The following is a 12,992-nucleotide window of genomic DNA, read 5'->3' on the forward strand; positions in this document are numbered from 1 at the left end:
CACTTAACCCCAAAAATTGCTCCTGTATCTGTGCCTACAGTGTGATAGAATCTGAATTGTAAGACGCTTTGGATAAAAGTGTCTGCTCTGTAGTGTGACTGTAATGTAACTTTCAAGAATTTAGTTTTTCCTGTCTAGTAATTTGATGATGACTGATATTTCTGATACCACAGTCCATGTTGTCGGCTTCCCTTTATTTCTTATAAACTCTGTCAGGTTGGCTCATGCCTCACACATTGTTTGTCAGTGTAGCCAGGCCCAAAAGTTAAGGCTGAAATTGGGGCATTTGTATTATGGGAAGTTCTCACTTCAAAAGGACACCTGCAGTGAAAATATATCTTCACGGTCTTCTTCATCGGTCTTCGTTGGCGAAGAAAACAAGACCTCCACTCCCTCACCCCGACATTCAACACAACATCTCCTTTGAAGATGTAATGACTTGTTGTGATGCAGAGTTACTTGGTTTTAATAGTCACACCATTATCACTCTGTGTGGGTCCAAAGTGATAAATGTTCCTCTTATTGTGTCACGCTGATACTAAATTCCCCCCCGGAAGCTCCACTTCCACCAGTATGTTGTTGAGATTTTCAAAAACAACCAGCTAAATCAAAAATGGATGAATTGGAGTGAAGGGACAAAGAGCATTGTTCATTCACTATTTATATCGACTGCATAATCTATTCATTAGCATTGATGTGAACCACCGCTGAATACTTCGACCCCCATCAAACACCATAACAACCCTAAGAACAATACTACCCCAATTCACCCACAGAGGCGGAGGCAGTGAGGGTTTCCGGTGAGTGTCAGGGGGAGACCGTCTCTACAAGCAGGGAACCTGTCACCGTTTGTTTGTGAGGGGAGGCCATCAATCATGGAGCACAGCGAACCCTGCTTCACATTAACTAGTCCCTGCGTTACAACGTTTGGGAAAATACTGCATCAAACAGGAGTTTTGATTGGGGGGGGGGGGGGGGGGGGATAAGAAACAATTAGACAAAGGATGGAAGGAGGGGACCAACATCAGTAAACAGCGCACATTTCTTCAAGAGTGGCTGTCATCTATTGAAGCTCCTCCATCAAAACCACTCCAGGTTCTGCATCATATATAGGTATGGATAGGAGTGACCTGTCAGCACTTCACTGCTCCTCTTATCTGAACAGCCTGGCCTGACGAGTTCTCAAAAAGCCTTAAAGACCAGGACCTTTGAGAGCGGGCAACAATAAGCCTTCTTTAGCACGGGGAAAGTGACAGCATGGTCCTCTCCCCCCTCACAGCCATTAAACCTCTTCCTGGATAAACAAGGGGAAGGCCCTTTATGAAGATGGAGAGGCTCACAAAGAGAGGAGCCATTGAGCCACTGAGGGGCCCGTCTTTGTTTTTGTGTTCAGGGTCTTCTCAAAGGATACTCTGATAGGAGGGGGAGCTCTTATTTTTGTCTTTTAGAGCTCCTTACTGACAGTCTTCTCTCAGCTGTGCCAAAACAAAGATGTAAACTTAATTGACTGTATCATTTGCACAAAGTGAGGAGTTTTAACAACTGTTTGAGTGCCCGATTGATGATTTGTTCCACATTTACATGGCTCCTTGTGTTGAAATGCAGAATTCAAAATGATTTGTAATATTTGCTCCTAGCCACATATTAAAATGTACTCGTGAGTGCAGAATATTGTGCACCCGTTTCTCAGCTCTTTGAGAAACAAGAACGACTGAGAAACAAAGTGCTTACCCCTTCATTTATTTATGTTATGACCCTTAAATTCCCAGAATATTAAATCAGGAACAACCCAAAGGTCATGGGTTGTGTATGTTTGCCTCTGGAGGTGCCACCTTTTGATGCTGTCAAAGGGAGGCCCCGTCTTCTGGTGATGGGCTGCCAGGTCTGTTGATGGGTTGTGAGATTTAGGACAACATGCTGATGGAGCTGCATCGTCTTTGGAGTGTGAATGAGGGGCACCTGTGACCTCTGGTCACGCTCTGCTTGTGGCCCGCTGTGTGAGCACCACGCTCAGGACACACGCTGGGACTGTCAGCTCTTCAACTGTCCACTAAATGGGCAACGATTGGACGGGCTATGCAGGTCTGCTGCTGGTAAACTAGTGTGCACGCACACACTTTAAACATCAAATCAAATCAGATTCCTCGTCGGCTTTATCAAAAGGTTGAATTGTTCTATAAATATCAGTTATTGCTCTTCTGGTGGCAGATAATGCAGGGAAGACACCTCAAAAAGTAACAACATACACTTAATCCCCGAGTAATCCCGGGAATTTATTTAGTTTGGTCTTCATTTAGCCCTGTCATTAGCTTTACGATCATGCCCTAATCTATTTCAGCAGGATTTCCAATCTGGCAGGAGCTCAGACAGACCTGCATGCAACAGACCCTGCCCCACCCTCCTCCCAGCGCTGAAAGCACGCCTCTCGTTTCCTCTCAGTTTCCTTACCTCATTAGAGAGGTATTTACTTTCAGCCAGAAAGCAGGTGTCACTGTCACTGCAAAGGGGGCGGTCAGGTGTGGACAAGGCATCCAGGAGGGGGGCTATAATCAAATGGCTGCTGTACACGGGATGGTAATTGCTAAAGTCGAAGTGTAACCTATATAGCATTTTTCAAAAGTAGCACAGGCTCATCTGCCTCTAAATGAGTAGACATCAGCATGACAACCTGATGGGGTTTTTGAGGGAGGAGAGATGACAAAGACGCCAAAGCAGCAAGTATTGTATCATAGAAATATTTTTATTCATCTCAAAAAAATACAGTGCTTTTCAAAAATGTTGCTGACCTGCTGGGGCAAATGTGTCGTATCAAAAACAGGGAAAATCACAGCGAGCAAGAGGCCAGGAATATCTCCTAATGTCCATATAAAAAACACAAATGTGTGTGTAAACATCCCTCTCAAGTAGGTTTTTAAAACATTTACAAAATGTACAAAAATACGTTTTAGTGTGTGATAGTCCTTTTCCTCAAAAAAAACAGTTGAGCTGAAATCCTACCATGGTCTCCACACATCTGAGTCTAAGGTGACCCGAGGTGCAACGGGTGACATGTGATGACTGTTTTGTGCTCCGAGAGGCATGAGAGCTGCGCTGGGAACAAGAAAAGCGAACTGTCCATCCGGTGTTGGCACCACCTGGAAGCCACCGTACAGCTTTATCGCTTCTGGGGAAGTGTGCATTGATGAGCCACTTTTGGACGGCATCTGTGGAGCGGAGGCCGCTGGAATCTGTGTACCTGTCTGTCCGAGGCTCAGGGCAACCGGGTGAGGTGTGTAGAAGTTCACGGTGTTGATTTGGGTCACGCAGGAAGCCAGGTGGCTGAGGAGACGAGTCCTCACATCCGTGTTCACCCCTTCACTTGTAGAGAGGAAACGGGTGACCTCTCCTACACACTCGCTGAACCCGGCTCTGTATTTACCCAGGACGGATGGGTCTGTGCTCACAGCAGCTGGAGACGAAATACAAATATGTACAAATTAATACACAAATAGATAGATTGTGTTCTATACGGTAAAGGGAATATTAAGAAATTAAGATCTTACGAATAAAAATAATATCGTTAAATAATTGGCTTACTTGAATAATGAACAAAAATATGTTATTCACTCAGTTGGGGTTTTGTGAAATCAAGCCTTAAGGGCAAGCACACCAGCTGTGTGTGAGCAATGAATCTTGGAGACCCAACATGTTTACCATCTAAAGTTAGACATCCAAGAATTACTGCGTGCACATCAACATCAATCCGGAAACGGCAGCTACATACCAGTCATCTGAAGTCGCTGCAAGTTCCTGAGGTGCTTCACAGTCATCTCAAGGATATCCGCCTTCTCAAGTTTGGAGTGTCTGGAGCTCTAAACGGACGAAAGTGACAATTAAATGCTGAATGTGGTTCCTAATTTCAATCCATCTCAATCTTGGAATAAAGATTTAGTGTGGAGATCCTTACATCTTTCTTGAGTGCGTCCAGGATGAGAGTCTTCAGCTGGCCCAGACTCTCATTGATGCGCGCACGTCTCCGCTTTTCCATGATTGGTTTGGAGGACTTGAAATAGAAAAGAAAAACAGTTCATATGACAGTTTCAAAATAAAACGATAGATGCGAAACAGAAGCATGTTTACAAAACAAACTGTTCGGATAGCCTACCTTTCTGTTCTCTGACGGACTCCGGGGTTTTTCGGGTGTGGAGTCCCCACTTGCCGGTGTTGCAGCCACGGCGCTGGGAGAGGTTCTCTCTAAAGTACCGGCTGGCATCTTCAGGTTTACAAATAAAAGTCGTCCAAACTTTATCAAACTTTATATTTTATCATTAACAGAATGATGCGCAGCAATAAAAAGTCAGTCTCGTGGAGTGCGTCCCGCTTTCTCGTGGCGCACCACAGAGCAGTTTACTGATGACAAATGTCACAAGTGACTTCTGTCTCCTCGCCAAACTGACATCCAGTCCGCTCCTCTTTCCAGCGCATGGGGTTTATTTATAGAGCCCGCGAGCCTGCACGCGAGCGGCTCGTGTGAGAGTTCCCCGGGTTTCATCATTCCGTCCAATGGGCGCGCGGGACACGGTGCCGGGGAGGCGGCGGGCTCGTGCGACAAGGCGCTCCCATTGGCTACCTGTCAGGATGTTGAGAGACTGTTTTACAAAGAAGTTACTCTGTTTAAGCAGGTTTATGAGGAAAACTGCTTCTCCTGCAGCGAGTCAGGTGTGTTTCTTCTAAAATGGGTTTACTGCCTCATGTTAGTGTTGTAGAAATGTTAACAAAGTGGATTTATTTAATCTGATCATGACGCCTTAGCTGAAACAAATATGCGTGTTTGAACAACTGTTTTGCTTGAATACAAAAATAAAAATAAAACGTCGCTCAGCAGCTACAACAACAGATTAAACCGTAATTAATGTTAAATATATTAGTCGATTTGGTGGTTTAACCTGTTCTAATAATACATGCTAATGCATTACTTGTTTGAATTGATTTATACATTTTTGGTTTTAGCTTTATATTATTTCCGATTGCATTGCTTTGACAGGTCACTTTGGGCTATTACCTTGTGATGCACAAGATCATTGTTTATTGAGTAAATGATTGGTTACCTAATACCATAAGTTAAACAAGTTTTGTTTACTCAAAACTATTCATCACAAATTCTTCATCAGTTGGCATTTTTTTAAATAAACAAAAAAGAAGCTGTTCCATTGGTGTTTTCTGTCACAGTTCATGAAAGTTAACTGAATTTTGTAATAAGGTGCAAACCACACGTCCTAAAGGTAAAACTAACTTTGATTGATATGGAGGTAAATTAACAATTAAATGATGTGGTTTAACAGCCTGAACGTTCAGTTATGCAGCTTCTGCAACAGGACATCTTTTTTATTTTTTTAAAACTGTCCAGAGTACTTATTCACTTCCAATTGTGCAGGTTCTTTATCCGTGTGTATGTCTAACACACACACACTTTTTCGGGGGTCATTGAGTGCTTCAGACTTTGAGGTGAAGACCTCATCCTCTGACACACTCCAGGCCTGATGTCCAGTGAAGTAGAAAATCTCCGACACACTCATCTGTCCTCTGGCTGCCGTGAACTCTGACACCTCCGGTCTCTTATCACAGGTTAAGGGCAGGAAAGATAAAGAGATATACTTCAAACCATCTGAAGACTTCTAACAATAATTAAGCTAGTGATATATTATATCTGTGTTTACTTCGCATTTGTTTTGTAAAAAAATCTAAACCTGAATTGTCGTTAGCTTGTAAAGTTTATTCTTTTGTCCATAAATGACTGAAAAGCAGTTAAAACTGTTATGTTTTTATATCAATAATGTCACTGCTTTAATTCAAACTTAAAGGACATATTGATTATGATACAAAGACAAATCTACAGTGCATATTCTCTGGGATAGAGTTCAGAATTAGGGCCTAAAATATATTGTCTGTGTATCTAATATAAAACTAGTATTATTATCTATTTATTTTTAGATGGCGCCATTTCAACTCTGATTTTATACTTTAATTACTCTTTTTTTTCATCACTGGTTACTTTACAAAAACAGCCTCCAGATTTGTCAAACATACATTTATGAGCTATTTTTTATTGTACTGTATGGAAGGTTATTATATAACATATAAAATCCTAGCAGATATTTTCAAGAGCCCAGTTTTATTGCACATAAAACCTTTATTTTTCATGTAGATTCCTTCTCTTTTGACGAAGTAAATAGCTAATAAATGTATGTATAGAAAATGCTTTTTATGGGTTTATTTTCAAAAGAATTTTTTAAGAACACTGAATTTGTTGAGATAGAAGAAAAAGAGCAACTTAAAATGAGGCTGCTTTCTGTTCATTTGCAAGATAGGGGAATTGTACAAAACAAATGATGCTAACGCAGTTTTTTTACCCTGATTTTATTAAAGGTTATGGAACAAGTCTTTTCCTTGTTTAAATCTTTTATCTTGCTAATTTAAAATGTTTTATTCTGATTTGAAGCTCATTGTTTTTCTTTGTAAAGAATAAAATCCACTATCATAATTATTAGCTGTAGTAGTGGGAGAATTGAATGTAAAAACAGAACATGTGCTGCATGTTCGCGGATACTTTTATTGACAGACATCTCTGTCTCACCAGGTTTACCATCAGATGCCTCTATCCCCCCTGATAGACTTCAAACGCTCTCCTTAAAGCGCCTAAATCCTCAGAAGTGAAATGACCCCAAAAGCCAGGTCAGTGTTTGCATCCACAGTTTCTTCTCCGTGTGCGAGAGTGACAACTTCAAGCGCCACTGTCTTCTTTACCTGAGTCAATATCAAATGAAGTTCAATGAAATCAAGTCAAACTCCCAGTCGAAATGGGTTTTATGTGTTATGAATCAAAAGATAAATAACCATCAGTGTTGATGTTTTTTTCTCATTTGCAATAGAACATGAAGACAGACTTTAGGTTAAACTCAGCAAGACACAAAACTAAATAGCTTATTGAACGAACAAAGTAAAGATTTTAGCAGGAAAAGAGGAGCCAACACGTAATGAGAAATGTGATGCTGTTCCATCTATAGCTGTCGTAAAGTTAATCTCCTAACTGGATGTTTTAACAAGATGCTCCTTTGAAATAGCCCGAGGTCCTGCTCACAGCAGATGAGAGGGTTTCTGGAGAAGAGGCCACACGACAATAAATCACATCCTATCAGTCCTGTTTTCAGTGAGCCTGCTGCTCCGCCACAAACAACCCTTTTATTGTGCCGATGGTGATGTTGACATGAAGTTTATAGCGCAGACCTGATGCGTATCAGTGTGGGAACCCTGGGGTGGGAGGCTCCAGGGAGCCACGGAAGGGTGAGGAAGATATCAAGGCCGAGCATGTGAGTGATAGCCACAAGTTCAGGAAAACAGGAGCCAGAAGATATAAATCCTTTTTGATTTTAATCTTAATAAGCAGGTCAGAGTCCTTCCTTAGACTTTGATCCAAACAAGACAGACTCAGAACAAAGAAGCCTATTCTCAGGCAGCCAAGTCCTTATTCAATTTAACTAATCAACTAATATTATGTTGTCATTTTTAATACTTGTAAATTATGTATTTTTCAATTATCCCAATGAGACAACAGGATACCTGAACAAACAGAGCTTGAGCAGTTTTCTCATGTCATTAGTATAAAGCCATTTTACTGTGGATAAAATGACTTTGTAGTGGAGACAAATTTCACAGATTGCAAGGTAAAATATTTTTAAAAAAGGAGTGCATTGGATAAACCTCTTTGCAGTCTCTACACGGTTGCCACCCTCCTGTCAACGTTCACCTGGTCTGAAGGCTGTGGCCCCCGGCATGCTTTCTCCTCCACCAAGCCACCACCGCGACGTGGGCTGTGAAATGACCATCCTCATCATCAAATACTGCGAAGGTTTTCCTTTCAACTGCTGGTATGAAAACATCTCAGGCCAGGAGGGGAGGGCACAGACAGAGGGGATCACTTAAACATCTCATCCAGCGCTCCGCTCGCTCTCCGTCCCTTCTTCTCCCTTTGAATTCCCCCTTAAAGGGGGAGGGGGGGGGCCCTCCCATAGCAACTCCCAGCCCCCGGCTCTGCCTGCCTTTTGTCCCCCTCCCCAACAGCAGTTTCTGCTCCAGAAGCCTTAGACAAGGCCTCCATTAATTGCGGGCCTGTGTGGAATACACGTGGGACAATGGGCCCAACAGAGTGTCCGGCCCCCAGACAAGGCTGGAAACAAGTGGTACAGGAATCCGGCAGAATAGACTCGTCCTGGCTGATGTCACTGAATACATTTACCTACCTCAGAGCGCATTCACTCTGAGCTTTGTTTTATTTGGAAAAAAAAAAAAAAAAGAAGGGAAAGGGGGAGGTAGCAGTATCAATGGAGAAGAGAAGCTGAGGGGGGGCTCAAGGATGGGAAATAACTGGTCGTCATGGAGACCCGCTGAATCAAAAATATGGTCGTATTTAGCGGAGACAGAGATGTAAAAGGGGTAGAGGGCATTAGATTAAACCCCGCGTGAGATAAGAGAAGGCTGAAAACAGAGGTTTAGTTTTTTTTAGCGCATTCAGCCCTGTTTATACGGCAATAAAGAGCGGACAAAGGAGCGGGAGATTAGGAGACTCATCTAGGCTCATGTTTGTCAACAACAACCTGAGTAGTTTCAAGTCAGCTTATTCCAAGTCAGTACACCAGCAGAGAGGATGCTGAGCTATATGGCAAGTGAAGCTGCGGAGGAAAAGGGGACCATAGCAACTGGTATTTCAGCATAAACAACCTGCCATCTGTCACCTAACGTGGTGGGGTCTTTCTTTAAAAGATGCCAGCATTTAGATCTTCAACTTGGAGGCAAAGGCAATGAGACTGAAGTCTTATTGAACTCTGGGTCTCCCCCTTTGAAAAGGGAGCCCAGTCATCGCCTTATCCCTCATCAAATTGAAAAACGCTTTCTGAGATTCTAAGAGAGGCCTCACATTTAATTTTTAAAACCCAGACATGAAAGTCTTCCCAAACCACATTCAGCAGTGGCGAAGTCTTTAAAGGACTAGTTAGCATGTAGATTATATGCATTTCAGTGTATTGTCAAAGTATCTAAGTGTATTTACATGTTAATATGTTCAGGGATACTATCGTCTTGAAAAGGTGTTGGGGGAAGGTTGGTTAACTGTGTATTTTTCCTCTGTGGACCATGGGAATGTGATTTCTTTGTGCCATCCGGGTTCAAACACATTCCTGTCAGGCCACGGATATCACGAGCAGTGATTCCTTGCATCAAAACAACCTGTTGATCCTGGCTATAAAGTGAAGCTCCTGTCCATAAATATACTGTAAATTTAACTTAGCTACTGCTTAAATTGGATTCTTTTTTCCTTTCTGATGGATAAAAGTCCGTAGAATCGGTCGTTTTATACCAGCACCAAGCCGAAAAGCTTCAACAAGAGCCCTGCTGATGCGCTGCCATGTGGCGCTTATCCTGATCCAAGCTTAGTCCATAACCAGGAGTGTGTTTGCATTAGGATTTATGAATGTGAAGATGGCCCATTCTTGCCACTCAAGATGACTCACAAGACCAGCGTTTTGGCCACTTACGCTGTGAAAGCAGCCCGGGGGATGCCCTTTCAGCACTCGAGGACCTCTGGCTGAGTCCCCTTCACACGGGAGATCAGCCTCACTTGGGAAAAAGTCCCTGCTCTTTACAGGGGGAGCTGTCCTGAGGGATGGCGCGCTCCTTGTCCCAGGGCCTCCCTTCTTCACCTGCCGGCTTAGTGCTCATCACTTATGCACATAATCCCTGGTTAGTGCATGTGATCCACAGGCCCGGGCCCAGGCCCCCCGAGCCTCCCCTGCTCACATGCTTGCTGGGTGGCTCCTGGGTGGCCATGGCAACTCTCATCTTCTCATGACAGTTAGGCTTCAGTCATGGCTCTAAGTCCCTCTTCAGTCTCTGTGCGCCTTTTTCTGTCCGCTGCTCTCTGTCTCCTAAAGCCGTCCTCTGTTCGTGTGCTGCTCCATCTGTGGCTCTCTGTGTCTCTTTTCTCCCAGTGTGGCTGTTCCCATGCTTTGGCCCAGTCGAGTCTGAGAAACAGACTATAACTCAGCAACAGTATGACACTTTCAGGAGCCACAAAAGTGCATTAATGCTATTGTAGTTTAAATTTAAACTACAGATTGTGGACCAAATGAAGGCCTGACCTCATTTCTATTGGGAGTCTGATCTGTAAACTGAGATTGTAAGATACACTTGTGCACTTCTTTTCAGTGTGGTCACTCCAGGCCTCTGAGTGCAGATCATCTTACGTCGACGCAACCCGGCAGCCTCAACCATTAGTTTGTTTAAAGTGCTGAATATCGCACGGGCCCTCGAGGGAGAGCGAGAGAGGCAACCCAGCAATGTTGTGTGGCCCCACACTAACAAGTGTCACAGTGATCCGGGCCGGTCCTCCCCCTGTGTGAACGCCATGTGAGAGGCGGCTCCATCCATGCCCCTGCCACCTCAACACAAGGCCCTCCATTGACTTCTAACCTGTTGAGGGACCACGGGGGACAAAGAGCTGCGGGGTGGGGCCCGTCCCTCCAACAAGCCTGTGAACAAACGTTAACACGGCTGCATCTGTCCACCCCCTGAATCGCTGAATTTATTGACCAACCACAGAGCCCATTCAGGCCTGGTAGGACTGATAAAGGAAGGGGGACAGGGACGCCACGAAGGGCCGGAGAAGGAGCCCATGCTTACGGGACAGGAGGGAGGAAAAGGCCTTTGTGGCCGCCTGGTAGGTCACAGACCTTTTACCAGACGTGGTTGCCTTTGTATCATCTGTAAAATGAGGCCAACCGTAAGTGAGCATCAGGTTGGCCTTGTGTCCCGACTATAAATCAAGACGAGGGCCTTATGAGTGTTGAAATACTTTCAGAGAAGCTGCAGCAGATTGACATCTGCTCGCAGACTTTGTGAAGAATAAGTGACGGCATGCGTTTGTTAACCAGACACATTGAGAAAGCGCCCGAAATGATAACTTTTGCTGCACAAAAGTGTGTAACAGTGGCCGTTACTCGACAATTTATTCTAAGCAGTCCTGATCACTTGGCGGGGACTGTTGTGAGTAAAGAAACAAAGACTAGGCATAGGCCCAAAGTACACAACTCAAGACAAAAAAACGTATGGGTAGAAGAGAAAGGAGATGAAGTCCAAAATGTTCGAAATAGCACACGTCTGAGCGCAAGCTTGAGAAAATCTTTTTGAGCGAGTAGCTGGCTGTGAGGAAGAAAGGCTGTGTGTTTTAGCCTCTTTATGTCTCTCCACCACTCTCCATCTGTTGCTCTACCGATACAAAAGGAATACAGCAGAGTACACAAAAACCCATATTGCTTTGTGGAGAGGCAACACTATCCACCAAACCACATCGCAAACACGGATCGAAAGCAAGACATCCCGGCTCTGTGCACATCAGTGTTTACTGAAAAGATGATCCGTGCAAGTCAGGGAGACACACATGAATTCATGATGCCTCCTCATCCTCATCATGAATATTCCCAAAAAGGCTCTTCCCTGATCTGTGGGAGATTCTTTTCTTTTTGGAACAAGCGAGGACCCCCTTCCCTTTTTCACCGTCCCCCTTAAATCCACCCATTCACTGCCCGTAGGCCCTGATCTCCACATGAAATGATACCCCTCTTTCTCCTCCACTCTCGCGCCTTTAAGCGCCCATATGCCAGGCAGCGAGGAGGCTGGGAAAGCCCATAATTGATCAGTAAGTCTTGGCTGAAAAAGTGTGACCAGGGTCAGCCCCCCACGAAGCACGCAAGAGTAGCTTAATATACAGATTTATTGGGAAATGTAATGGGAGTTCTGCAGAGCAAACACAGGGATATTTGTTGCCAAAACACTGAAACATTTTGTTGAAAATAAGTACAAATACTGTATTGCAATTTTCAAAAACATATTCCCTTAGTAAATGTTACTTCTTGTGGTAATAAAGAGGACATGTAGGGGACTAATTGCCATATTTCACATTTATTTCATTTTTAACCGGAACTAGAAAAATATGGATACAACAGCTGTAAATAGTTACATAATATATACAAATCAAACGTTAAAATCAACTGTTATAAAACACAGCAGCAAGTGTCTCATTGATTCATTGTATTGCTTTAATTAATCAAAACATTATCAGTCATGTGCAGTACCTTAGTGATGTTAGACGCTGTTATTATGTTTCACAAAGAAAGTCGTATTTTGAGGAAAAGAGCATAACGATTTTATAATAGTCATCAACGGACAAATTATTTAGATTTTCTTATGAACTAACGCACTCTCTTGCTCTGTCTGTCTATCACACACACACACACACACACACACACACACACACACACACACACACACACACACACACACACACACACACACACACACACACACACACACACACACACACACACACACACACACACACACACACACACACACACACACACACACACACACACACTGTCAGCGGCAATCAAATTTTTAAAAAGGGACACAGAATTTCTGCTTCTCTCTTCCACAGGAAGAATATCAACCAAAGCAACTCTAAGACAGAAATGCAGCAGTGGAATGTTCTCCGTCTTAGAAATACAACAGTACCAGTTATGTTCATGAAATTGCTAAAATGCGTAAGTGTTTCATGTTTCTTTGAATCCATATGACCTAAAACTGTTTTACAACTTTTAGATGTTTGCAGCAGCTGAAGATAGTGGAGGAATGTATGTTTGTATTTTCAGTGAAGCAGAAATAATTATCCAGTGCTTTTAGGCCTTAAATGGACGTGGTTCAAATATTTTAAATATAGTAATGGGTGACGTAATTACAAATGTTTAAAACAAGAGATCATGTTGCGATGGGATCACAGCAGTCACGACGCCAAATTGGGCCAGGGGCGTAAAGTGTGTGTGTGTGTGTGTGTGTGTGGGGGGGGGGGGGGGCCTTAACCCACTTCACACCTACCCATCTTTGAACCTGACCTTTATTTTGATCTC

The 12,992-nt window shown here is 43.4% G+C and overlaps 1 protein-coding gene across 1 annotated transcript; it reads right to left on the bottom strand.

The window, feature by feature from the left end:
- Positions 1 to 2,993: 2,993 nt before the first annotated feature.
- Positions 2,994 to 4,252, bottom strand: LOC306706648 (transcription factor HES-1-A-like; the record flags this gene model as incomplete). Its single annotated transcript, XM_079173797.1, has 4 exons — positions 2,994 to 3,448; positions 3,764 to 3,851; positions 3,947 to 4,042; positions 4,145 to 4,252. The coding sequence occupies 4 exons, from the start codon at positions 4,250 to 4,252 to the stop codon at positions 2,994 to 2,996; spliced, it is 747 nt and encodes a 248-aa protein (XP_079029923.1).
- Between the last annotated feature and the right edge of the window lie 8,740 nt (positions 4,253 to 12,992).

This window comes from Pholis gunnellus (genome assembly GCF_910591455.1).
Source record: "Pholis gunnellus genome assembly, chromosome: 14".
NCBI lineage: Eukaryota > Metazoa > Chordata > Actinopteri > Perciformes > Pholidae > Pholis > Pholis gunnellus.